Below are 24385 nucleotides of genomic sequence, written 5' to 3'. Positions count from 1 at the left end.
AGGAAGTCCCACATCTGACATATGATGTTGATCAATTTCTTTAATCTCACTTGATATTCTTAATGTTTTTCTCTGCGTTGGAAGAGCAGGGCAAGTGGAACTTTTGCTCTGGCCTGGCTCTGTTCACTTCCATGCCATTTTATCTAGAGTCCAGTCCGGCTCATCACTGGCTGAGACGCCCTGAACACCTCTATTCCCTCTGCACATTAGTGTTACACCCTTAAAACACATGTAAACTTTGCTTTCCTACTTTTGTATTCTCTAGTGGAATTCCTCCTGCCATGACATAAATTCCTCCAAAGAAAGCCAGAAATTGTTGACAGTTTTAGCTAATGATAAGCTTTAATATTGTATCTTTCATTAGTCAACTAGGTTTCAAAATTTTAATATAGTAGGTGGAGATGATCTTCCTCAGTTTTTGGAATTGTTATTATTTGACATTAACACTTGTTAAGCTCCATGGGTAACATTTTGCACAAAGATCACCCTACACCATGAGTGGCCTTCTTAATATTGGAACATAAAAAGAAAGCCAGTGTGGTGAGATTTGGGGAAGAACAGAAGCTGTAATTGCTTATGGTGTTTTGGTCTCAAAATTCTGATCAGCTTTCCATTTCAACATTTGGAGACATCCAAAAGTGCTTCTTAGTAAAGACTAGTGTCTAAACAAATTCCTGTTATTAGGAGGAAAGACATCTTAATTTTATCAATAAGCAGCCCCTATCCAGGCAATCTACATTATCTAGGAGTACTACTGAGTTGACAAAATAACCCAGGCAGGCTCTTTTAGAGGCTACCCTTGGTCCTGGAATACTCTGAGGTGAATGGCCTGTGGCATGAAGTTGTTATGCAAGAGATGCCTTTGGCAGGAAGGCAGCTGGCCCTTTTCTCCCAGGCGGTTGGATTCTCTCCAGCCCTGCTGTAGAGATGACAGAGCTGTAAGCATCTATGCTGCTACCGCCTGTTCTCAGGACAGGTTTCACAGACCTCAACCCCCACACCCTCTGCATAGCTTGGCACTGCGGGTCTGTTTGCCTGGCCCCACAGTTTTCCCTTGGATTTTCAAAAGGACAACATTTGTGCATTTGTTGTAGCCCCTTTTCTGCTAGCAAGGCTCCTCTGGTTTCCTTAGTCAATTTTAGAAAAAAACCTTCAGTGCAAAACAGACTGAGAAATACTTGCCAAGAAGGCAGCTGGAAAATCCCTAGGTTTGTCTATTGTGTTGCTAGAACCCTACCCCCTTCTGCCTCCATGACACGCATATTAATTCAGGTGCTCTGGAGATTCAGATTTGGAAAACCACAACTTGCTCCTAGAATCTTGGACTTAAACCTCGTTCTGCACAGCATATGACAAGGATGAGTTGCCCTATTCTATCCAGTTAAAGTTGGGCAGAAGTTTTAAAAAGCAATGGAGCCAGTTCCTTGGATTGTATCCAGGGTTTTAGCTTTGGGAAGGAATTGACTCTTTAGTAGGAAGGCAAAGACAAGTTCCAAGTGAAGCCTGGCCTGGGAGTATCCCAAGAACTAAGATGAAGATTGACTAACTTAACAATCAAGTTTTCAGTAAGTACTACTCTTTCTGAGTACATGTACATGTAGGGATTAGTTGTAGGATCGATCCCCTAATCTGTTAAGGTTCCAAGTCCCTTATAGAAAATGATGTAGAATTTGCATATAACCTATTCACATTTCCTAGTACTTCAGATCATTTCTATGTTACTAACAATAACACAACATAAATGCTTTATAAATAGTTACACTTTATTATTTGGGAACTAATGACAAGGAAAAATCTGAACATGATCAGTACAAGTGCAATTTTTAAAAAACATTTTGGTCACAGTTTGTTTAATGTACAGGTATAGGACCCATGCATACAGAGTGCAGGCTATTAAAAAGTAAATATACACCAAGTGTCTGGCACATTGCCTGTCTGCTAATAATACAAAGGGGAAAAAGATAGGCTCCTTCACTACATTATTTTTCTCTATTATAATAGAAAAAAGTACAGGATACAGAAAGTCTGGATAACAGTAAGGTGCTGGAAGGAGTACACTGCTTAGCTAAAATAGTGGATTAAGGAACAATGTCTTTGTTCACTTCGTGCTATTTAATTGTAGCAGGAAGGCCAAGTGTTGGTGGTCTCAGACCATTTAATTTGGGCAGACCTCCAGACCAGACTTGAGGAGCCAGGCTCTCAGCTGTGTGGGGACTGTATCTATATAGTGTATTCCAAGCAGCATTCTCATTCCTCATTCTTGCCCCTCACAAGGTGAGCCTAAAGTGACAATGACATAATTCAGAACATTGAACCATCAGTAATTTTGATACTTTGTGCAATTCTAAAGAAACATTTGCCGGAGACGTGGCAGAGGTGTACAGAACTGGAACTTGAGAGATGTGGTGGTGGGAGAAGTGGTGATCACCTCAACTCCATTAGCTTCTTGTGGTCACATTACTGATCAAAATGTAGTCCTGGACCTGCAGCATCGACTTACCTTGGAACTTGGAAATTCGAGTTGTGGCATCTCTTAGATCTGCTTAATCAGACTGATGAGGAAGGGGCTCAGCTACCTGTTGTCACACACAGTTAGAAATGCACACAGAGAGCACAGACCTGTGGGAATGCCTGACACATGCATTTTAGACCTCAAGCACACCTCCTCTGACCTGAATATATCATTCAAACCTGACAGATGGCACAGCCAGCCACCTTCTGATTAAAATAGGAAATTCACCCCACAGTCTGCTGGTGAACATGAAATAAAGGTAATGGTTGTCCCTCTATTACACACATAGGGAAGGAATGTAGGAGAAGGACTGCAAAGTTGAGGAATTCCCTTGTTGTCTGCCCCGCCCCAGCCCTACCTGGCATGCTGACCTGACCTCTGGGATATCCCTTTCTGCCCATCAAATCTCTCTCCTAGTTGTGCTTTCTCTGCACTGCCAGGGGCTTTGGGGAATCTAAAGCTAACAGACCAGCCCTATCCTAGAATAAGTGCATATTGCAGTCTTGTGCTATTTGACAATCTGCTTGCTGTGGGAACTCCTGCTATTGCAATTTATTCAACAAACTTAATAACTTTGCCACACTTACCAATGATTGCCAGTTTAGGTTGTCTCATTAAGGGTTATCAGATGCCCTAACTCAACATACTAGGGTTATATTGATCTGGGTGCAGCTTGGGCTTCAGGATTTTTTTAAAGTTCCCCCAGGTCATTTTATTGTGCAGTCAAACATATAAACCACTGTGCAGAATAGTGACTCAAAACTTGTGTCATCAGGATCTTACTTGATTTCACCATGTCTGGGGACTGGCTTCAGATGAGCCTCTCTAACAAACTCCTAAACCCTGCTGGTTCACTTAGTAGGAAGGCAACACTCCATCCTTGCTAAAGAGGGAAGGCTGTGTGTGTGCGCACACGCATGTGCGCATGCACGCTTGCTTCTCCAAATCTCTTCTTCTAATAACATGCCCCTAACCAACATTTAGGCTCAATTATGCTTTGGATTCTAGACTCATTTTCCTTGGATTCTTCCTTCAGTATAAGTGATGGTCCTGTTTCCTCCATTTAAATGTTTCTTTCTCTACCTTCATCCAATCTCCCTCTGTAAAAAAAAAAAAAAAGTCTTTTCCCTCCTACTGCCATCTCCTGTGGTTTGACTCCCTACTACCTTTCTAGAGCTAGTGTCTTGCTTACAGACAGCCTCAATCAGATCTATTCTCAGCCCTCAGATCCTCTCTGTAGCACCTAGCAGTTGGGGCTACCTTCTTTGGAGACTGATCTTTCAGATGCTGTGCTGCTGCGACCTCCCAGATCTCTCACTTGTTCTTTTTGCTTCCTAAAAGTAAACATATCCTTAGAATCTTCTTCTCCACCCCCAGCCCCTTCTTTCTTTTTGTGGAAGAGGGGATTGAACCCAGGGGTACTTTACCACAAGGTGCATAGCCAGCCATTTGAAAATTTTATTTGAGACAGGGTCTCGCTAAGTTGCCCAGGCTGGCCTCAAACTTGCAGTCCTCCTGTCTCACCTCCCAAGTAGCTTTGGCTACTGAAGTACCTGGGAGTACAGTAGTGCCACTGCAGCCAGCTTAGATCTATCCTTTTCTTCCTAAGGCTTCTCTCTTGGGATGATTTTATTCTGTGGAGATTCAAATTCCTATGCTTAATTTAAACTTCTTTGCCATCTTTCCGTTATCCTTTCCAAATTCTAAATTTTGATATTCCACTTACATGTTCTACCTTTGTTTATGATGGGGTTTGTTTCTTTGACCATTTTAAGTGAACATTTCAAGGTACATTTGTCTTGTGCAACTATCACTACCATACAGAACTTTTTAATCTCCAGCTGAAAATGAAATACTAACCTCTCATTCTCCTCTTCCCCTATCCTCTGGAACATTCTGTCTCTGAATTTGACTACCTCCATTTAAGTGGAATCATAAAATTTTTGTCCTTTTGTGACTGGCTGATTTCACTTAGTGTAATGTTTTCAAGGTCCATTTATTTTGTAGCATGTGTCAGAATGTCCTTTTTAATGCTGGATAATATTCCATTGTATGTATAGACCACATTTTTCTTACTCTCTCCTCCATAATGGACACTTGGGTTGCTTCCAACTTTAGGCTACTGTGAATAATACTACTGTGGACATGAGTGTTCAAATATCTGTTTCACTCTTAGTTCTTTTGGGTCAACCCAAAGTGCAATTGCTCAAGCCTGTGGTTTTTCTGTTTTTAATTTTTTGAGGAACTTCATATTGTTTTCCAAGCAGCTGCACCATTTCACATTCCCACCAGCAGTGCATCAAGATTCTAACTTCTCTACATCTTTACCAACATTTGTTGTTTCTGGGTGTCTTGTTTTTGTTTTTTCCATAATAGTCATGTTGTGAAGTAGAATCCCTACTTTTACATATTGTTATCCATTCTTTTGCAGCTGCCACTTTTAATTGAGATTCAAGAGCCAATTTTCCCTCCCCTTTCCTTTCACCCTGCCCTGGGCTCTCTTAACTGGAGTGGTAGTCCACCTTCTTCCTGATGCCTACGCTTCACACCTGGCATCTGTCCCTGACATGTTTAGTCATCTATCTGCTTAGCCCATTGGTTCTTCACAGAAATCACTCTTCATGATCTATTCAAACCACTGGCACTGCCATAAACCTCAAGGTGCCCTTTGGACCCTTCTCAATAGCTTCTATTGCCCACCAAAGAAAAGAGAAAACACAATCACATAGTGAACACCTGTTATGTGCTTGGCACTGTAGTGAGTGCCCTAGATTCATTTCACAGATGGATAAGCAGTCTCAGGAAAGTTAAGTAGCTTAAGATCACACAACTAGTAAACAGTAAACCAGGACCAGTTTAAAAGCAGTCCATTGCACCCTCATGTAAACCTCACTGAAAATCTGGTATCACATCCCCTTGTGCAATGGTAAGTAACTTGCCTAAAGAGAGAGAGCCAGGAATTTGGGAGCTCAGATGTGAACCTGGATCTCTGCAGGTGATATCTGTGCCATGATAGTTCCTTATGTTTCCCATACTGTTGGCAATGTATCATCCGGACCCAATATAGTGCACCAGCTTTTCTCTCTGCTTCCTTATCCCTTGCTCCAAATTGGACAATTTGCCACTGAAGTTCTAGAAGATGGGTGCCAGTTTGACACCGCTGCCCTTCTTTCACAGTTTCATCAACCTCTTCACCAGCCTTCTAGCCCAAATCAGTTGCCACTTCTTCCCTGAAACCTTCCCAGTTCTCCAAATTGGAAGAAATCCTGAATTCACACAGCATATGATTGAGTTCAGAGTGATTTGTAAGATTTGGGGGCAAGGGGTAGGTAGTCAGGGATTGAACCCAGAGGCACTGAGCCATATCTCCAACCTTTTATATTTTTTGAGATAGGGTCTCACTAAGTTGCTTAGGACCTCAGCCTCTTAAACTCCTGAGATTACAGGTGTGTGCCACCATGCCTGACCAGATTGTAAGATTCTTGAGCACAAGAGAAGGTGCCCAAACAATGTACTGTCCTCCCATAGATAAGGGATGTTGCCTGGCAGGTCAGTGAGACAGTCTATAACCTGCTATTAGAGAAGTGCATGAGAAGCTGGGTGTGGTTGCACACCCAGTAACCCCAAGGCTGAAGCAGGAGGATCTCTAGTTGAGGCTAGCCTAGGCAATTTAGCAAGACACTGCTTCAAAAAAATAAAAAAGGAACCAGGCACAATGGCACACACCTGTAATCCCAGTGGTTCAGGAGGCTGAGACAGAAGCCAGTCTCAGCAACTCAGAAATGCGCTAAGCAACTCAGTAAGACCCTGTCTAAATAAAAATACAAAATAGGGCTGGAGATGTGGCTCAGTGGCTGAGTGCCCCCCCCACCCAGTTCAATCCCTGGTACCCTAAATAAATTAATTAAAATTTTAAAAGGCCTCCCAGCAGTGCAAAAAATTAGAGCAACATGAGAACAAGCAGCAGAGGCTAGCTCCTGGCACCGTGTCCTGGGGAGTGTTTGCAGTACATTGAGTTGCCTTTCTTTGTCCACATCCTGGCTTCCAGGTCTCTGAGTGGGCGGAGAGTGTTCTTACCCCAAGTGGCCTTGCTTAAATCATTGTCCAGCCTGAACTTTCAGTCATACTGACAACCAAGTAAAGAGCCACTTGCTTGCTGCCTAATGATATTTGGCTTGGCTGTGTTGTAGCCTCTCTGGAGTCTGGTTCAAACCAACCTGTCTGAAGGTGCAGTGAGTCTGGGAAGAGGCTGGGAAATTGCAGTGTGAAAGGGCTCTCACAGGGATGAGGAGGGGGGACCCTCACAGAACACAAGAAAAACCAGCTGCTGCCGGCCAGCATTATAAGCCACCTCTTCTCTGCAGTCCCACAGTAATCTGGCCTGCATCCAGAAAAGGCAGAAGATTCTTCCTGAAGGTGGTAAGTGTTGGTCTTGTGTGTGTCAAGCTTAAAGTTGGTAGGAAAAGATTCTTCTAGCAAACAAACATGTAGAGAAAGGGAAGAGCAGTCAGTGGGAAAGGGCCTCCCATCTCACTGCTCAGGATAAGAAGGGGACAGGAGGAAGTGGTTGTTTCCTGACTGAGGGGCACCCTGGTAACATGGAACTAAGGAAGCAGTTATTTTCTTGGCAATAAATGAAGAAATGGCTCCTTCCAGGCAGAGCGGCATGCATCTATAATTCCAGTGGCTTGGGAGGTTAAGACAGGAGGATCACAAGTTCCAGGCCAGCCTCAGCAATTCTGGGAGAACTCTCATTCTGCTATTAAGAGGAGGTGGGGGTACTAAGCTTGTATCTCTGTGGTAGAGCACTTGCCTAGCATGTGTGAGGCACTAGGTTCGATCATCAGCATCACAAAAAAATAAGCAAATAGGGGCTGGGGTTGTGGTTCAGTGGTAGAGCACCTGCCTAGCACATGTGAGGCACTATGTTTGATCCTCAGTATCACATAAAAAAGTAAGTTATAAAAAATAATAAAGGTATTGTGTCCATCTGCAACTAAAAAAAAAAAAAAAGAGGATCATAGGGACATGGCCCAAGTTCTCATAATGTGAAGAAATGAGGGTAGCTGACAAGTACATTGTTTTGTGATAAAGTCAAAGGCTTTTGTTGCCCTCATGGTTCTTAGAACAGTATTTGTTGAATGCGTCTCTGTGCTAGGGCCTGGACATAACAACCCTGAGACTGTCTTAGTCCAAATAATTTCTCGTTTGGATGGAGATACAGGTCAATAAGAATATGACACAGTGCATGCTGTAACTCTGTTACAGGGGATCACAAAGGAAGCTCCCAGCCAAGACAGGAGGACTATCTGAAAGGTTTATGGGAGGAAGTGACGTCTGAGCTGAAGCACAAAGAACAATTTGTAATTCATCAAAAGTAGATGGGGCAAGAGTGACCTGGGCAAAAGGGACAGTATGTTCAAGGCTAAGGTACAAGACTGTGATATATCTCCAGAAGCAGAAGTTCAGGGTGGCAGGGCAAGGAGGGCCGAGACTGAAGGTGCAGCCATCTAGGACAGTGGGGCCTGCTGGGCAGGTTGTTTGCGGTAAGGAGCAAGAATCTAACCTAAGAATCGAGGGAAGTCTGTGAAGGACTCTAGCAGAGCAGTGCTTGAATGGCAAAGCAAAACCCAGTTCACCCTATGCTGGAGAATAGGTTTGAGGGGAGCAAGTTTGCAAGCAGGGAGCTGTGGGAGGCAGTCCAGCTCTGGCTGGATGGTGCTGGCATAATTTGGTGGGAAAGATGTGTTTTTCCTGTCTATGAGGTTCATTTTGTAGTATTGGGTTCAATTCCCAGTACTACAAAATTTTTTTTAAAAAATCAATTCTGAGAAACTACAGAGTTTTCTAATTGTTTCCTACTACTTTAAATAATAGCACAAATACTCATTAGTAACAAAACATAATTCATCATTCCTGAAGTGGTGATAATGAGCTCTCTCCCAGCTGAGCAGACAGGAGGGATCACAGATGAGTTCTGCTGTTCCATGTTGGGGAAAAGACCTAGGCAGCTCCCACCCAAACCTGTCTTCATCCTTTACTCTGCTACCACCATCCTTAGCCACCTCCTTATTCACCAAATAGGATCCGCAGTGGTGGAGGGAATGAGAGAAGGTGTGGAGATGGGGCTGTAAGGAGGCCAAAGGCCAGGCCTGGGCCAGGCTGAGAGAATGATACAGCTGGATGGGCACAGTCATGGGGTGTTCTTCTCACTCACCTCCCACTATGGCTGGAGGAGGCCATCCCAAAGCCTGGATTATCCTCTTCTCTCCACTGCTGCAGGAGCTTCCTTTCCTGACTTTCTTTCCTCATTGTCCAGTCCTTCAGATGTCAGACTTGAGTTAGATCCCTAGTTCTTCCCTCTTCTTTAGCCCTGGACAGTTATCAAGTCCAGGCCCTTTTCCTCTTTAGGATGATCCCTACAGGCCTCCCTTGTTCTACCTGATCCTTCCTTCTCCATTCCATCACTGTAACATGATGGTCTCTCACTCCAGACTTCTTTCCCTCAACCTGTTCTTTGAGAATAGTTGTTACATACCACATTTGGTATGGTATTTTCCTCCTCCAAAGCATTCAGTGTTTTCTCACACCCTCCAGAATCAAATACAGTTTTCTTTTTTTTGCTGGGGACGGGGGCCACAGTTTATATTTGATTGTCATACTTCTCTGCAACTGCTTGATCTGTGTCTCTAGCCTCCTTTCCCACAGTCTGGGGAGGCCGTCTCTAAACCCTGTTTGCCTCACCTTTGGTCATGCCGTGCTCTGTCCACACTGCCCTCCCCTCTCCTCCTCCTCCTCCTCTAAAAATTTCCCTTATGCCCACTTCTTAAGCTCCGTCAAGCCAGCCCAATAATGGTTTTACACATCATGGAACATTTACAGCATTCACTCTCTAAGCCATTCAATTACTAGTAAGTGGAATTTGAGGTGTGTTTTCCCTAAGTTAAGGACTTTTTGGTTAACAAATTACAAAAACTACTCGAATTGGCTTAAGACAGTCAATTCATTAGGAGGATAGTGGGATATCCCTTTGTTACTCAGGGTCAGGAATGAAGTGGGTCACTGTCATCTGGCTTTCAAACACCATCAGAACACTCTTTCGTCTTTAGCTCTGTACCTTAGTTACTACTGCTTATGACAAACCCACCTCTCTGTTTCCCAAGCCATAAAACAGTTTGCTTCTAAGATCCAAGTTTTATGTTACAGAAAAAAAAATTTCCTGAAAGATACTTTATATATATTCTCTAAATTCCTAGGGAAGGAATGGAGTGACCTTGCTCAAGTCTGGTTTTCATGCTTAGAGGACCATATTAACCTGTGGATGGAGTTGATATCTTAGAAACATGGCAGTTACCCTGCATCCAGTAGGAATGGTAAGGGAGAAAAGGCGATTCCTGGAAAAGTGGTAATTCAAGATAGTTATCCAACCCCAATTCCACCTTTTAATGCCTAAGGACATGTAAACAAACTATTTCCTACATAGCCACAATTATCACAGTTATTGAATATCACATATAAAGTTGTAAATACACTTGCCTTCCCAAAGCAAAACAATTACATGTCATGTTAAGACACTGCATATAGAGGACATGAGATGGAGCTTATGATTTTGATGGGAGGCAGGGTGCTAAAGATAGAAGCCAGGTCCTTGCACATATTAGGCGGGCACTCTGCCACTGAGCTCCAACCCCCAGCCCTCCCATCAACTTTTGGAATATGTCTTTCTCTCTTAACTACTTATTAAATATCTCAACAGCCAATATACTTTACCATCTTGATATTTTGCCACCAAGTGGAGGTATACAGTTTGAGCTTCAAGAGATGTTAGGTAGTTAGTCACAGTGGGGCACACATGTAATTTCAGCTGAGGCAAGGAGGATTGAAAGTTCAAAGCCAGCTTCAGCAACTTAGCAGACCAGAGGGCTGGGAATGTGGCTCAGTTGTTAAGCACCTCTGGATTCAATCCCTGATACTAAAAACAAAAAACAGGAGATGGTGTGTGACTGCACAAAGAAATTCTCCAGCCTGTGCCCTCTTTTCTCAGCTGATCCCAGAATTTGGGATCTGGAATGCAAATTCTCACTCCTAATGCAAATTTGGGAGGTTACACTATTGTGATTAGAAATATCAGAAAGCAATTCTAGCAAGATATGAAATGAGGTCAATTTAATGTCAAGACAGGTAAGAGTCACAGAATCCAAGACAGGAATGCAGCTGGCATCCAGGAATGAACTGGAAACAAGGATTAAACGGTATCAGGAATGAAAATGAATGTCTCTTTTGTTTCTTCAGATGTGCTTGTTTCACTTTTTTGAATCTCTCTGCAGAAGTTTTTCTTGTTTTGCCAACTGATCCAAGTTCCATATCACAAACCCATTCTTTCAGTTTTTCCCATAAAAACTTCACTGTTTCTTTAACTGTTCCTTTTATCTTTCACATCTTGCTCATCAGAAAATTTTCTATGTGTTGCCTTCCTTTTTTTTTTTTTTTTTTGGTACTGGAAATTGAACTCAGGGGTACTTTATCACTGAGCCACATCCCCTTCCATGATTTAACCATTTCTCAGCACCCTTCTCTTGGACGGTCCCTTCCTGCAATAATTAAACTGGTCTCAGGCAGGCGTGCTGGTGGACACCTGTAATCCCAGAGGTTCAGGATGTTGAGACAGGAGGATTGTGAGTTCAAAGTCAGCCTCAGCAACAGTGAGGCACTAAGCAACCCAGTGAGACCCTGTCTCTAAATAAAATACAAAATAGAGCTGGGGCTGGCGCTCAGTGGTCAAGTGCCCCTGAATTCAATCCCTGATACACAAAAATAATAATAATAATAATAACTTGGTCTTTTGTGAGTTTAAAAAAAATTTTAAGTTGTGGATGATCCTTTGTTTTTATTTATTTATTTTTATGTGATGCTGAGAATCTAACCCCATACCTCACACATGCTAGGCAAGGGCTTTACCACTGAGCCACAGCCCCAGCTCTTTTTGCATTTTGGTTTTGTTTTGGTTCTCATTTTATGGTGCTAGCAATGGAACCCAGGGCTAGGCAAGTGCTTTATCACTGAGCTCCATCCCCAGCCATGCTTGCTGTACCCCAAATGCTCTCCTCAGATATCTACATGACTTACTCCTCACTCCCTGTTTTAGGATCATCTGCTCCATGAATCTTTCTTGTTCAAGTGTCCACTGACATTTTCTTTCTTTTTCTTTCTTTCTTTCTTTCCCTCCCTCCCTCCCTCCCTCCCTCCCTCCCTCCCTTCCTTCCTTCCTTCCTTCCTTCCTTCTTTTTTGTAGCAAGGATTGAACTCAGGAGCACTCAACCACTGAGCCACATCCCCAGCCCTATTTTGTATTTTATTTAGAGACAGGGTCTCACTGAGTTGTTTAGTGCCTCAATCTCTGGAGCCTCTGGGATTACAGACATGCACCACCATGCCAGTTTTCCTCCATAGTTATCGTTCTCCAATACCTTCAGTCTTTATTTTTCTCATTTATATGTCTCCCCAAATTAAAGTCCCTGAAAGCTGGAATCTTAGTCTTTGTTCACTACTATTGTGTATCCCTAGATCTGGAACAGTGCATGGCGTTCAATGAATTTTTTTTAATGTATTAATAAACCTCCAAAAAAGATTGCTCCCTCTCTTTCCTTCTCTCTCTTTTCTTCCTCATAATAAAATACCTAGAGGCAAAAAAAGGATTGCTGACATCCCTAGAGTACAGCAAAGAGCACAGGAGGGCAGCTTACAGGAAAGTTGGGAATAAGAAGCGCCCCCGGAGCTCAGGCCAGCCTCCTCCCAGTATCAGGACCCTTTCTGGTACTTCTCCTCTGGGATTAAGGCAGAAGCCCTCCTCTTATTACCGTGACTATTGCTCCCACATCCTGAGCACCGTCCCTGGTGTTTTCCATATGTGTCACCTATCAATAAATCCAGAGACATCTCTGTGTCATAGGAAGTTTAGAAAACACAGTTTGAGAATAAACGTTAGAACCAGTGTTTTACTTTGGTTCTTGAATACCTCATGAGGGATTCCTGATCCTTAGCAATTCCTTGCAATTCCTATTTTTTATCCTGTGAGCCTCCTTTGCTATTCCAAGTTCTCTGTCCAAAATGCTCCCAGAGCCTCCATTTGAGATTGTTGCTTATTTGGTGATTTTGCTGGGGATCAAACTCAGGGACTCATGAAGTTGCTTATTCTTCTCTCTTACACCATTCTTATCTGATCTCTAAAGTACAAAAGGTTGAGGATTCTGATCTAAATCCCAAAAGTCCAAAAGGTCTTGGAACACAGTGTAAGCTGGCAGTGTCAACTCATTGACAGTTCTTTGCCTGTTGCCTGTGTGGGAAGCTGAAGTCAAGGAAACAGATTCCACTTATTTCCCCTCCAGTAGTCCAGAGAGAGCATACTTTGAAGAGCCAACAGCCTTGTGTCTTTGGACCCACCAACTGGCCACAGTCCCTGCAGAATGTCCAACCAGGATCTGAGGTAAGCTGCGGTAACAGCCCATCTCAGTGTCTGCCCCTGAATAAATGAGATGATCATCCGCACCCTGCCCCAGAAACATGCACAATTCCCCCAAAAATACGCACACATACAAATATATAATACAAATAAATATATACAAATATATAAAAATATATAATACTGTTAAAATAATTTGTAATTGGGTGCATCATCTCAGATTGCAAAATTTAAATCATAGTTCTATTTGTTTTCACAAAGTTTTCTGCTTGTTTATCAAGATTGCTTTGTGAGAAAACTCTTATTATCTACTTTATCACTTCCCGGTAATCTATCTCCAAATATTGTGCTCACATCTGCCTCTGGCTTGATAATTAACAAAATTTCACTAGGTTCCCAGGAATCTGAAAAAGCTTTTTTTTCTATGTTCTGTCTTTCTAAGCTCCTATGTTTACCCAGGATGAAGGGGCTCTATTATCTATCTTGCTTTGGCTAGAATTAGATAATCTCAAAACTTTAACCTTAGTTATCTGCCCATGACTAGCAGCCCTCATTGTAAAAAAATGTGTGTCCTCTTATTTTTAACAATAGCTATCATTTACCAAATGCCTTAGTTTATTTAATCCTCATATAATTCCTTAGGTGAGTTTCACACAGGCTCAGAGAATTGAGGTAATTTGCTCAAGTAAACAGTCAGGAGTTGCATTGTCTGCCTGACATTAAGCTGGAAGTAAAGTTACAGTTTGAAACTTTGCCACATGTGGCTCCAAGGGTGAAGAAAAGAGAATAGGTAGCAACCTTTGGCAATTCCAGAGGACGTGTCCCAGGGCTGAGCCAAGGCTTGCAACTCCCCTGTGAGGCTCCAGAGGGCAGAAAGGGCCTTTTTCCCACTAGCCTTTGCTGCATCCCAGCTTGGTGAGTTAGTCCAAGATGGTTCAGACCTGGTGAGTGCAGGCCTCCTGGAGGAGGAGACCGGGCGCTCTCAGATCCCTACCTGCAGCATCTCCAACTGGAGCTTGGGGGAGAGTGACAGCCAGTCAGGCTGGGGTAGGAGACCAAGGACAGAGTCTCTAGACAAGTCCCACCAGGACTGAAGGCCTTGCAGCTGCCGTTCTATTTTTTCTCTGCCCTATTCCTGCTCTCCTGTCCCCCACACCCAATCCTGGTTGCATGTGACTGTGAGCAGCCATCTTCCCTCATGTGCTTCTGTCCTCCCCGTGAGCTAGTATTGCAGCAAAACTCATCAATGGAGGTGTGGCAGGGCTCGTGGGGGTGACCTGTGTGTTCCCCATCGACTTGGCCAAGACACGACTGCAGAACCAGCATGGAAAAGACATGTACAAAGGAATGTAGGTATTGGTGGGGAGTGGTGTGGTTGGGGAGAAGGGCAATGGGCCTCATTCTTTCCAGAGTTTCTTCAGGGAGTGTGTTGATGGTGGAGGGATTTGGGGAGCATGGTCAACTGGGGTGTGCCCAGAAAGATCAGGGCATGGGGAAAGATTGGGTTTTGGGGAGAGGTTTGCAAATGTGCCTCATCCTGTCCATGAGGAAGCAGCCTCCTGGGCACCACTAATTTCCTCTTCTGGCCTCTGCTTCTAGGATAGATTGCCTGATGAAGACAGCAAGTGCAGAGGGCTTCTTGGGCATGTACAGAGGTGAGTTTATCAGGCATCCCAGAGGAGACCTGACTTGGCATGGTGAGGACAGTGGGTGTGACATAGAGGCCCCAGCCTTGTGAGTTTATAGTACCCTGGGCATGGATGTTCCTTCCAGGGAGCTGTTGGAACAGCTTGGGGCTATCAGATGATGCTGGACTACATTAACTCTTCATGAGCCTTTGATAAGCTCTTTGACAGAGGTGGAGATAACTGTTTCCTGTTAAGGCTTTCTGGGGGACCAGTGAGCCACTGTGGAACCCAGAAGCCCCAGGTTCCATCCATTCCCCAAGCAAGTGAGCCTTAACCTGCCTCCCTCCCACCTCCCTTGCCCTCTGTGTCCCTACAGAGCTGATAGGACATCCAACTACTAGTAGCAGAAAGGGAAAGGCTGAAAGGAACAGAGTGAAAAGGACTTCGAGCTCTTCCCTAGCATGATCGTACACTGCTGCTGCTGCTGCTGTCCTCTTCAGTAGCACCATTGGAAAACAGGTCCTAGGCAAGGTTGTTTTATTTTGATGTCATGTTTTTGTACTGGTGATTGAACCCAGGCACATAACAACTGAGTCACATTCCCAGCCATTTTTATTTTTTTCTTTTGCAACAGAGTCTCCCTAAGTCGCTTAAAACCTTGCTTATTTGGTAAGGCTGGCCTTGAACTTGCAATCCTCCTGCCTCAGCCTCTTCTGAGCTGCTGGGATCACAGACATACATCGCCATGCCTGGCTTCCTATACTAGTTTTGAGAAAGAGCTGATGTGTCGTTATCCTTGAGCAATAAAATAAAATAAAATCTGTGTGAACCATGCGGGGACTGGGCTAGTGTCATACAGAGTAATGGAAACCCAGTCCCTGTTACTTGCCCGGGACTAATGAGTACTTATTTATCCTCAAAGGTGGAAAGCACCAGCAAGGGCAAAAATAAGATTTTTTTTATTGATAGACCTTTATTTATTTATATGCAGTGCTGAGAATTGAACCCAGAGCCTTACGCATGCCAGGCAAGTGCACAACTGCTAAGCCACAGCCCCAGCCTCAGCCCCAAGGTGATTTTTTGATAACTGGATGTGTGTCCATAAAGGAAACAAATGTATTAGAAAGAAGAAAATGTAGAGAAGAAATGAAAAGTAAATTTGCTTAAATAAAATAGGCCAAGTGTCCCTGCTTGGCTCGTGACACCCCCAAAGCTTTGCCTTCCCAGGCTGTGTGTGTTGTCTGTGAGAGGGAGCCTCTGGAAATTGTCACTATTGGGACAGTCATAGTTGCTCATCTTTGTTTTTCATCTCCAGGGGCTGCAGTAAATCTCACCTTAGTCACTCCAGAGAAGGCCATCAAACTGGCAGCCAATGATTTCTTCCGGCAGCTGCTCATGGAAGATGGGTATGGCCAAATGGAGTCAGGGACAAAGATCTTTCACCTTGTCTTGGGGAGTGTGTCTCAGTTTACCTGTCAGCACATATTTAAATATGTATGCACATATGGCTAAGGGTTGGTGTGTTTTGGCAGATGGAAAGTAGGGAAATAAATGAACTGGTATAATTTGAAAGAGAGAGGTAGGAAATCTATTGAGAAAGAATATAAAACATGTGGAGTATGTTTGCAGATATATTTACCAACCAGCTGATGAATTTTTAAATCGGCCCAGAGACACTTTCTATTTCTGTCCTCCCATTGCCCTAGAGATAGTACATATGGGATCAGGGAGAATCAGATACCTGCTCTAGGACTGGGATATGTTCAATGGTAAAGCGATCCTGGGCTCAATCTCCAGTGCCAAAAAACAAACAAAATGAAGAATCCTGACCTAGGTACTTTCATTATTACTGGTTTCAACTCCTATCCAGGTGTTGTCTCCCTAGCAGACTGTGCTATAAATTTAGCCTCAAGTGTTTAAGGAGACTGAACCTTAGGCCCAGGTGACTATTTTCCCAGCGAGGTGGGTGGCAGTCAATGGTGACAAAGACAGGTACCATTCATGGAAAGGTTTCCTCCCCCACTGCAGAGGGAAGGTAGTAGATAAGCCAAGGGGGTATGGCAGTTCTGCCCCGAGTCTGAAGAGCTGACTTCTGCTCCCATAGAATGCAGCGGAACCTGAAGATGGAGATGCTGGCTGGCTGTGGGGCTGGCATGTGCCAAGTGGTGGTTACTTGCCCCATGGAAATGCTCAAGATTCAGCTGCAGGATGCTGGACGCTTAGGTGAGGCCTATTTCAACTCCACATGTGCTTAGTAAAAGCCAGAATCAAAATGGCTCACATCTGTAATCCCACCTTCACCTGCTAGACTGAGAGTCAGCTTTCCAGGTCAATAGCAGCTTTTACTTCATGGTTATCCCTTTCAACATTTCCAGCTCAGAACAAATAGCAGAAATGAGAACTTTGATACAGGAGAGACTTAGCGTCTCAACTCTAATACTTCTCTTCTATTGCCTTGGCATTTAGGCTGGATTTCCTAAAGATTTTAAAAAATGCCAATAACCTGCTTATTCAATACTTTGGCGAATATGTATTTTATACTGTAGAAGCTGGCTTTTAATGGCAAGGCATAAAAAGAGAAGAGAACCATTTCTATTCTTATGCTGTTTCCTGACAAGAGAAATTTGGCCCTTTCCTAAATCCTGGGCCTTTCAGAAATAGAGTGGTATAAATTTTAACACATGTGGTAAGGACCAATGTTTGTCCATTTATGGAAGGGGGGTCAACCCTAAGGGAAGTGACAGGGGCCTCTTTCCTTAGGATCAAACCACAGGGTCTGAATAAAATAAGCTAATATGTAACATACCACCCACACCATCTGTAAAGGGATACACAGTTCTCAATATTCATGGATGCCATTTCCCACTCCCCTCAATTCAGCTGTGTATACCTTCTGTGCTAGAATTCAATCAGATTTTAGATTGGATGAAACCAGCATAAAGTAAATGCAACTGCAGAAATGGTAAGGGTCACCTTAGTTTTTCAATATGGATGAGAAGTTCTAGTATTGCTAAAACATTTCAAACAGAATAGAAGGTAGGATATAAATGTGTGCACCCAAAGATGATAATGAGGAAAATAATGCTTGTATTGACTAACTTCTTAAAGCTAATTGTTTGAAGCTACATCTAGATTACTACTCCAAGAAAACCTTTGCAAAATAACTAGCTTCTAAGTATGAAATGCTGCTCTTCTGGATACAAAGCAAAATAGGGACATGACATTGGGAATAATTTCCCTTTAGCAAGGATTTATAATTTAAGCAAAACTTTAAAAAAATTTTTTTGGAGCTGTAGATGGACAGCATGCTTTATTTTACTTTTTCTTTTTTCTTTCTTTCTTTCTTTCTTTTCTTTTTTTTTTCAGTATCAGAGATTGAATTCAGGGACACTTGACCACTGAGCCACATCCCCAGTCATATTTTGTATTTTATTTAAAGACAGGATCTCACTGAGTTGCTTAGCACCTCACTTTTTGCTGAGGCTGGCTTTGAAATATCAGTCCCGCTATCTCAGCTCCCAAGCCACTGGGATTACAGGTGTGTGCCACTGCATCTGGCTATTTAATTTCTTTAAGTGGTGCTGAGGATCGAACCCAGTGTCTCATACGTGCTAGGCAAGTGCTCTGCCACTGAGCTACAGCCCCAGCCTTGTAAGCAATACTTTTTAAACACTGAATTTGGTGAGATTTGTTGTCATTGTGTTGCATTACCAGAGATCAAATCCCAGGGCATCAGGCATGCTAAGAAAACTCTACCTATAGTCTTCATTTTGTTTTTTGAAATGAGATTTCACTGGCCTCAAATTCCTGGGCTCAAGTGATCCTTCTATCTCAGCCACCCAACTACCTGAGTCCACAGGTATGACCACCATTCTTTACAAACACTATGTCTTAAAATATTCACACAATATCCATACACTGAATGGTGTGGTGACTAGTAGGACTCGTCCACTATTAAGTGCCTATATTTTATATGGTCAGGAAAAAAATTTCTAATTATTAGATGTTGAACTCATCAAATGACAGACTCAAATATTCAACTAAAATGGGTTGACATCTACAAAATCAATCTCTATAAAATGGGGAAAGGTAAATGACATGTTCATATAATCCTGGAGTACTAGAGGGAGGAGGCACCTCTGGAAAACTGGAGGAGATAAGTTTTAGATAAATAAAAAGATTTGTGGTTTACTACATTATGCAGAACCAAAATGGGATTCCTTTGTCCCAAAGTGCCAATAGAGTGAAACTATCAAAAAGGGTTCAAGTAGAAAACAGAGCTGGGAGCAGTGGTACACTATTGTAATTCAGCAGCTTGGGAGCCTGAGGCAGGAGTATCAGAAGTTCAAGGCCAGCTCGGAAACTTAGGGAGACCCTGTCTGAAAAATTTTTAGAAATATTTAGTTATAGATGGATATAATATCTTTATTTTGTTTTATTTATTTTTATGTGGTGCTGAGGATTGAACCCATTTCCTCACATGTGCAAGGCAGGAGCTCTGTCACTGAGCCACAACCCCAGCCCCTGTCTGAAAATTTTTAAAAACTTGAATTTCTAGTTTCCTGTACAGAAGACTGGGTAGGTAATGACTGTGATTCTGTGAAGAAGCCTACAAAGAGGGATAACTTGCTAGATAATACAGACTTTAGAAAACTTTCCTTGGAGCCTGATGCAGTGGCACATACCTGTATTCCCAGCAACTTGGGAGGCTGAAGTAGGATGATTCTGGAGTTCAGAGCCAGCCTCAGCAACTTATCGAGGTACTAAGCAATTCAGTGAGACCCTGTCTCTAAATAAAAAAAAATAGAGCTGGGGATGCGGCTCACTGGTTGAGTGTCCCTGAGTTAAACCCTAGTTTCCCCCTCTTCCCAAAGAAGAAAACTTTCCTTGGAGCCCAAAATTAATGCTCTAAAATTGAGACAAACTTCAGGATTCTAGTTGAAGTATTGGCTTTGTACCCTGAGTTGTCCCAGGGCTGTGTATTCTGAGCCACACCTTGGTCAAGTGTTCTGCAGTACCTGCTGGGACTTGGGTTGAGACAAAGGCTGTCCTTTCCTTTCTAGCTGCCCCTCATCAGAGCTCGACCTCGGCACCTTCCTCTTCCAGGTCCTATACTACTGGTTCTGCGTCCACTCACAAACGCCCATCCGCCACTCTCATTGCCTGGGAGCTACTCCGCACTCAGGGCCTGGCTGGTCTCTATAAAGGCCTGGGTGCCACTCTCCTCAGGTGAGCCCTTCTTCTTCGACTTGGGCACAGCAGTTCAAGGGGAGGGCCACAGGCACTGCCACCTCTGTCTTCTTCCCAGAATATTTAATCCCAAGTTAGCAAATTCTTTGCTATGCTTTCCTGCTGTCATAATCAGTTACATCAAAAGGGCACCTGAAGACTGAAGCCCTTTTTCAGTTAGGAGGTCCACATGAGCCCTAGATGTATCCCTTTATCTAACAGTGCTATTTGGCTTTTCTCTTCCCTACCTACCCCCTTTTGTAGAATTTGTTACCCATCTTTCATTCTGCATCTGGCTTCTCATCCATAGGCTGCAGGTGCAGGTAGGACAGAGTAATGAGCTGGGGGTGGAGAAAGGCAAACAATTATTTTCTCTCATGCAGATCCTTGCCCTAGATTATCTAGGGGTGCAAAGTTAAGAGTCAGTAATAGGGCTGGGGATGTGGCTCAAGCGGTAGCGCACTCGCCTGGCATGCGTGCGGCCCGGGTTCGATCCTCAGCACCACATACAAACAAAGATGTTGTGTCCACCAAGAACTAAAAAAATAAATATTAAAAAATTCTCTCTCTCTCCCCCTCTCTCTCGTTCTCTCTTGAAAAAAAAAAAAAAGAGTCAGTAATAGTAGCTTCTGTCTGATCCATCTGACTCATATCTGAGCCATGTAGCTCACAGAGAAGTTGGCCTTCTGTGAAACCTCAGAGCTGTGTGGAGCCCAGTGTTTCTTTTTCCTCTAATACAGAGATATTCCATTCTCCATCATCTACTTCCCAATGTTTGCCAACCTGAACAACCTTGGGGTCCATGAGCTTACTGGGAAGGCCTCCTTTGCTCATTCCTTCATGTCAGGCTGCATTGCAGGTTCACTGGCTGCCGTTGCAGTCACACCCCTGGATGGTAAGTATGGGAGAATTTGAGCTCAGTATTGGGGTTCAAGGCTTGATCTGCTTTACAAATGAGGCTTCTCTATAGCCATCTAGGAAGACAAACAATATTTTTGCTCTTGTTTGATTTTTGAGCCACAACCTGTGGCCACTGGCATGTGCTCACCAAAGGACCTCACAGAGAAGTGGGTTCAAAGTGAACATCACTATTGCTTATTTATTACTGACAAACCCTCACCTTCTAGATGTTAATTTCTTTATCTTTTTGTCCCCCAATGGAGTCCTGAACATTGCTGACATTTTAAAAATTTTGAGCAGAAGGCAGAGCTGAGTGAGGAGACCTTGATTCCTGTCACCAGGATTGCAGCTGGCCCCCCTCTCCCACACAAGTGGGTTTTCTACACCACAAATAGCCTGAAGGATCCAGTGCTGGAATTTCATTCATTGTATAAATGAGGCCTGAAGCAGGGAGCAGTGGTGATTGCCTGTAATCCCAGAGACTCAGGAGGCTGAGGCAGGAGGATCACAAGTTCAAATCTAGCCTCAGCAACTAAGTGAAGCCCTAAGCAACTCAGTGAGACCCTGTGTCTAATAAAATAAAAAAAAGGGCTGAGGATGTGGCTTAGTAGTTAAACACCCCTGAGTTTAATCTCTGGTATTAAAAAAAAAAAAAGAGGCCTGAAGAGGAAGGTGTATTATAGATATAGATCACACAGGGGCAGAACTGGCTTCATGGTTTAGTCTTATGTGTACTCATTCTAAAAGGGAACCCTATCACTTCAGGTTGTGAAGGACGCCAAAATCAAGATGTTCATTACTTATTTTAATTTCTTCTCAATTTAGTTCTGAAAACTCGAATCCAAACCCTCAAGAAAGGCCTGGGGGAGGATGTCTACAGTGGGATCATGGATTGTGCCAGGTGAGACCAGCAGCCCTTCAGTCACTGCACCTGGTCTGGAGACTCATTTTATTGCTTAGCTCTGGGTTTCTTTGAATCTGACCCTTTCCCTCATCTCTCAAAAGAAAATAGTGTATACTGGGAACTTTTTTCTTCTTCCTTGAATCCTTATCGCATCTCTCCCCCAGCCTATTTTCTTGGGCCTTGACCCCAAGATTGACTACATTCCATGGAGAAGGTTTGGCTCCCTCACACTTGGGATCTTGATATTGCTGTAGAGTGACACCTATTCTCAAAGGTGCATAAATGTTTTTTGTTTTTGTTTTTGTTACTAGGGATTGAACGCAGGCGTACTCAACCACTGAGCCACATCCCCAGCCCTTTTTTTGTATTTTATTTAGAGACAGGGTCTCACTGAGTTACTTAGTGCCTCTTTTTTGCTGAGGCTGACTTTGAACTTGCAATCCTCCTGCCTCAGCCTCCCAAGCTGCTGGGATTACAGGTGTGCACCACCACGCCAGGCAAAAAGGTGCATACATGTTTGAGGAATCAAAATAAACGTGCTTCTTCCCTTTAGCTCACTGGGCTCTTCTCTCCCCAGGAAACTCTGGATTCAGGAAGGACCATCTGCCTTCATGAAGGGAGCAGGCTGCCGGGCTCTTGTCATAGCACCCCTCTTTGGGATTGCCCAGGGTGTCTATTTCATTGGAATAGGAGAGCATATCTTAAAGTATTTTGAATAGCTGCATCTGGATCATAGTCCCTTATTTGCTACCACCTCTCTAGCCTGTTTCACTAGTCTAAGTGAAGGGTGCAGGGTAAAGGTGGCCCCCACATTGTATTTTGGCGTCTAACTTGTAGTGCTACCTCAGTCTTAGAAAAAACAACCCTATTTTAATAAGGCAGGTTCAGTGTATCCTTTTTCTCCCTTTATGAAACCTACATTCATTTTCTTGCTACCAGGGACCCTCAGAAACACCTTATCACCTAATTCTTAGTACTATCACCTAATACTTAGTACTATTCTTAGTACTCACTTTTGAATTACAGACCTTCACAGACAGTAAAGACAGAAGGGCTGTTTGTGCAATTTAACATTTCTATTTCACAAACTTATTATACTTGAGTCAGTTTGAAGACTTAGTTTTGTTAAATAATTTAGTTAGTCCAAGCACTGATGATGAAGAAAAGGAGGATCAAGTCCAAGAGCTCAGGTACAGCTCGGTGGTAGAGCTCTTGCCTAACGTGTGAGGCCCTGGGTTCCATTATTAGCAGCACAAACAAGAAAAGTCCAATGGGGACCAAACCAGCGCCTTGGTTGAACCAGGCACCCACGTGCACATCACAGATGGCTAAGTGGACCTAACTGAACAGCGTGGTCAAGTCCAGACAGCCATCCTGCCCCCAAATCCTTCTCCTGGAGCATGGATTCTCAGACCTTTCCCAATGGCTGTACATGGGGACCATATGAAATAAAGGTGAATGGTTAAAATCTTGTCTTGTAGTATTGGGTGTAGGAGACAGGCTGTAAGAAGTAGTGTCTACTCTTTCCTTCTGTATCCAGTTTAGAACTAAACTAGTTTCTAGAGCACTACAGCAGGTCACTACCACTCTTCAAACTGTTACTCCTGTCTTGGGAATGGAGAATAGTCAGAAGAACACTTTATTTTATGTTTAAGTCCTGACCCTCTCTACCCTTTATGTTGAGGAGCTAAGTCATCTGTGACAAGAGTTCTCTTCATGGGCTTCAAATCCTTCCTCCATAGGGGGCTACAGAAATAATATCACAGAAATGAGGACAAGTCCTAATAAAGAAAAAAATACCTATTCAAATAACTGGTATGTATATTAGTCCCCACCTAACAAAAATTGAGTCAAGGAGGGAAGTAAATGGTGCTGACATGGTCAGGCACAGTGGTCTCAGTTGAAAAGGGCTGCCCTCCAGACAGACCAAGTCAAAATATCAGCTGTGCCACGACTAGCTACAAGCCCTTTGGGCAGCTCTCGGCTGAGGACAAAATACAGAATTGTTGAGTGGGAGGAAGGAAGAGAAAGATCTCTAAAAGGGTTTAGCCTAGCACTAAACAGTCTCCCCTTCTCCCCCAAAAAACTCTGCCCAAATAAATAAAGTGATTTCCTCAATAAAGTTCTACAACCTATGGGCTGGGGTGTGGCCCAACTATAAAGCATGTGCTTACCATTTGTGAGGCCCTGGCTTCCATATAACACACAAAGTGGGGGTGGGGTGTTATATAACCCTTCAGAAGACAGGTAATACTGAACACCTGTTTGTTTGCTGTGTGCGCCGGCTCATATGGAGAAGCTTCAAAGAACATGGTGATATTAGGTCTTGTAAAATGAGCAAGAAGCCCCAGAGGACTGGAGCTGTGAATTATCCAATGCTATAGGATTTTGGAAAATATTTCTAGGTTCCTCAGTACAATTTTTTCTTTCTTTTTTTGAGACAGGATTTCACTACATTGTTAAGGCTGACCTTGAACTCCTAGATTCAAGTGATCCTCCTGCCTCAGCCTCCAGAACAGCTGGGACTACAGGTGCCCCTCACTGCACCCAATCTTCACTCTCTCAAGCCACAAACTTGTAGTGTCATTCATAAGAAATTATAAATTATCTGAGCATAGTGGTGCACAACTATGATTCCAGCCACTTGGGACCTGAGCAGAAGTTCAAGGTCAGTCTGGGCGACTCAATGAGATCCTATCTCTCAAAAATTTTGGGTGTGGTGGCACATGCCTGTAATCCCAGAAACTTGGGAT

At 43.4% G+C, this 24385-nt stretch overlaps 1 protein-coding gene across 2 annotated transcripts; it reads left to right on the top strand.

Moving 5' to 3' along the window:
• Window positions 1–4276: 4276 nt before the first annotated feature.
• On the top strand, window positions 4277–23921 carry SLC25A18 (solute carrier family 25 member 18). Of its 2 annotated transcripts, XM_081310051.1 has the most exons (10): window positions 4277–6931; window positions 12898–12995; window positions 14198–14320; window positions 14571–14626; window positions 15915–16005; window positions 16704–16822; window positions 19663–19828; window positions 20569–20723; window positions 21554–21629; window positions 22210–23921. In XM_081310051.1, the coding sequence occupies exons 2-10, from the start codon at window positions 12976–12978 to the stop codon at window positions 22349–22351; spliced, it is 948 nt and encodes a 315-aa protein (XP_081166177.1). In that variant the 5' UTR covers window positions 4277–6931; window positions 12898–12975; the 3' UTR covers window positions 22352–23921. The 2 variants fall into 2 exon arrangements, with proteins under 2 accessions (XP_081166177.1, XP_081166178.1); XM_081310052.1 differs by lacking the exon at window positions 21554–21629.
• The last annotated feature ends 464 nt before the right edge of the window (window positions 23922–24385 follow it).

Source organism: Spermophilus citellus, assembly GCF_964194105.1.
Source record: "Spermophilus citellus genome assembly, chromosome: 10".
Classification (NCBI taxonomy): Eukaryota; Metazoa; Chordata; class Mammalia; order Rodentia; family Sciuridae; genus Spermophilus; species Spermophilus citellus.
Note: the sequence above shows the minus strand (reverse complement) of the source record. Positions and strands in the feature narration are given on the sequence as shown.

Coding starts and splice junctions, on each gene's coding strand:
- SLC25A18 (XM_081310051.1), top strand. CDS start 12,976: ATGTCCAACCAGGATCTGAG. Junction 12,996..14,197: donor ATGTCCAACCAGGATCTGAG/GTAAGCTGCGGT, acceptor CCCGTGAGCTAG/TATTGCAGCAAAACTCATCA. Junction 14,627..15,914: donor CTTCTTGGGCATGTACAGAG/GTGAGTTTATCA, acceptor TTTCATCTCCAG/GGGCTGCAGTAAATCTCACC.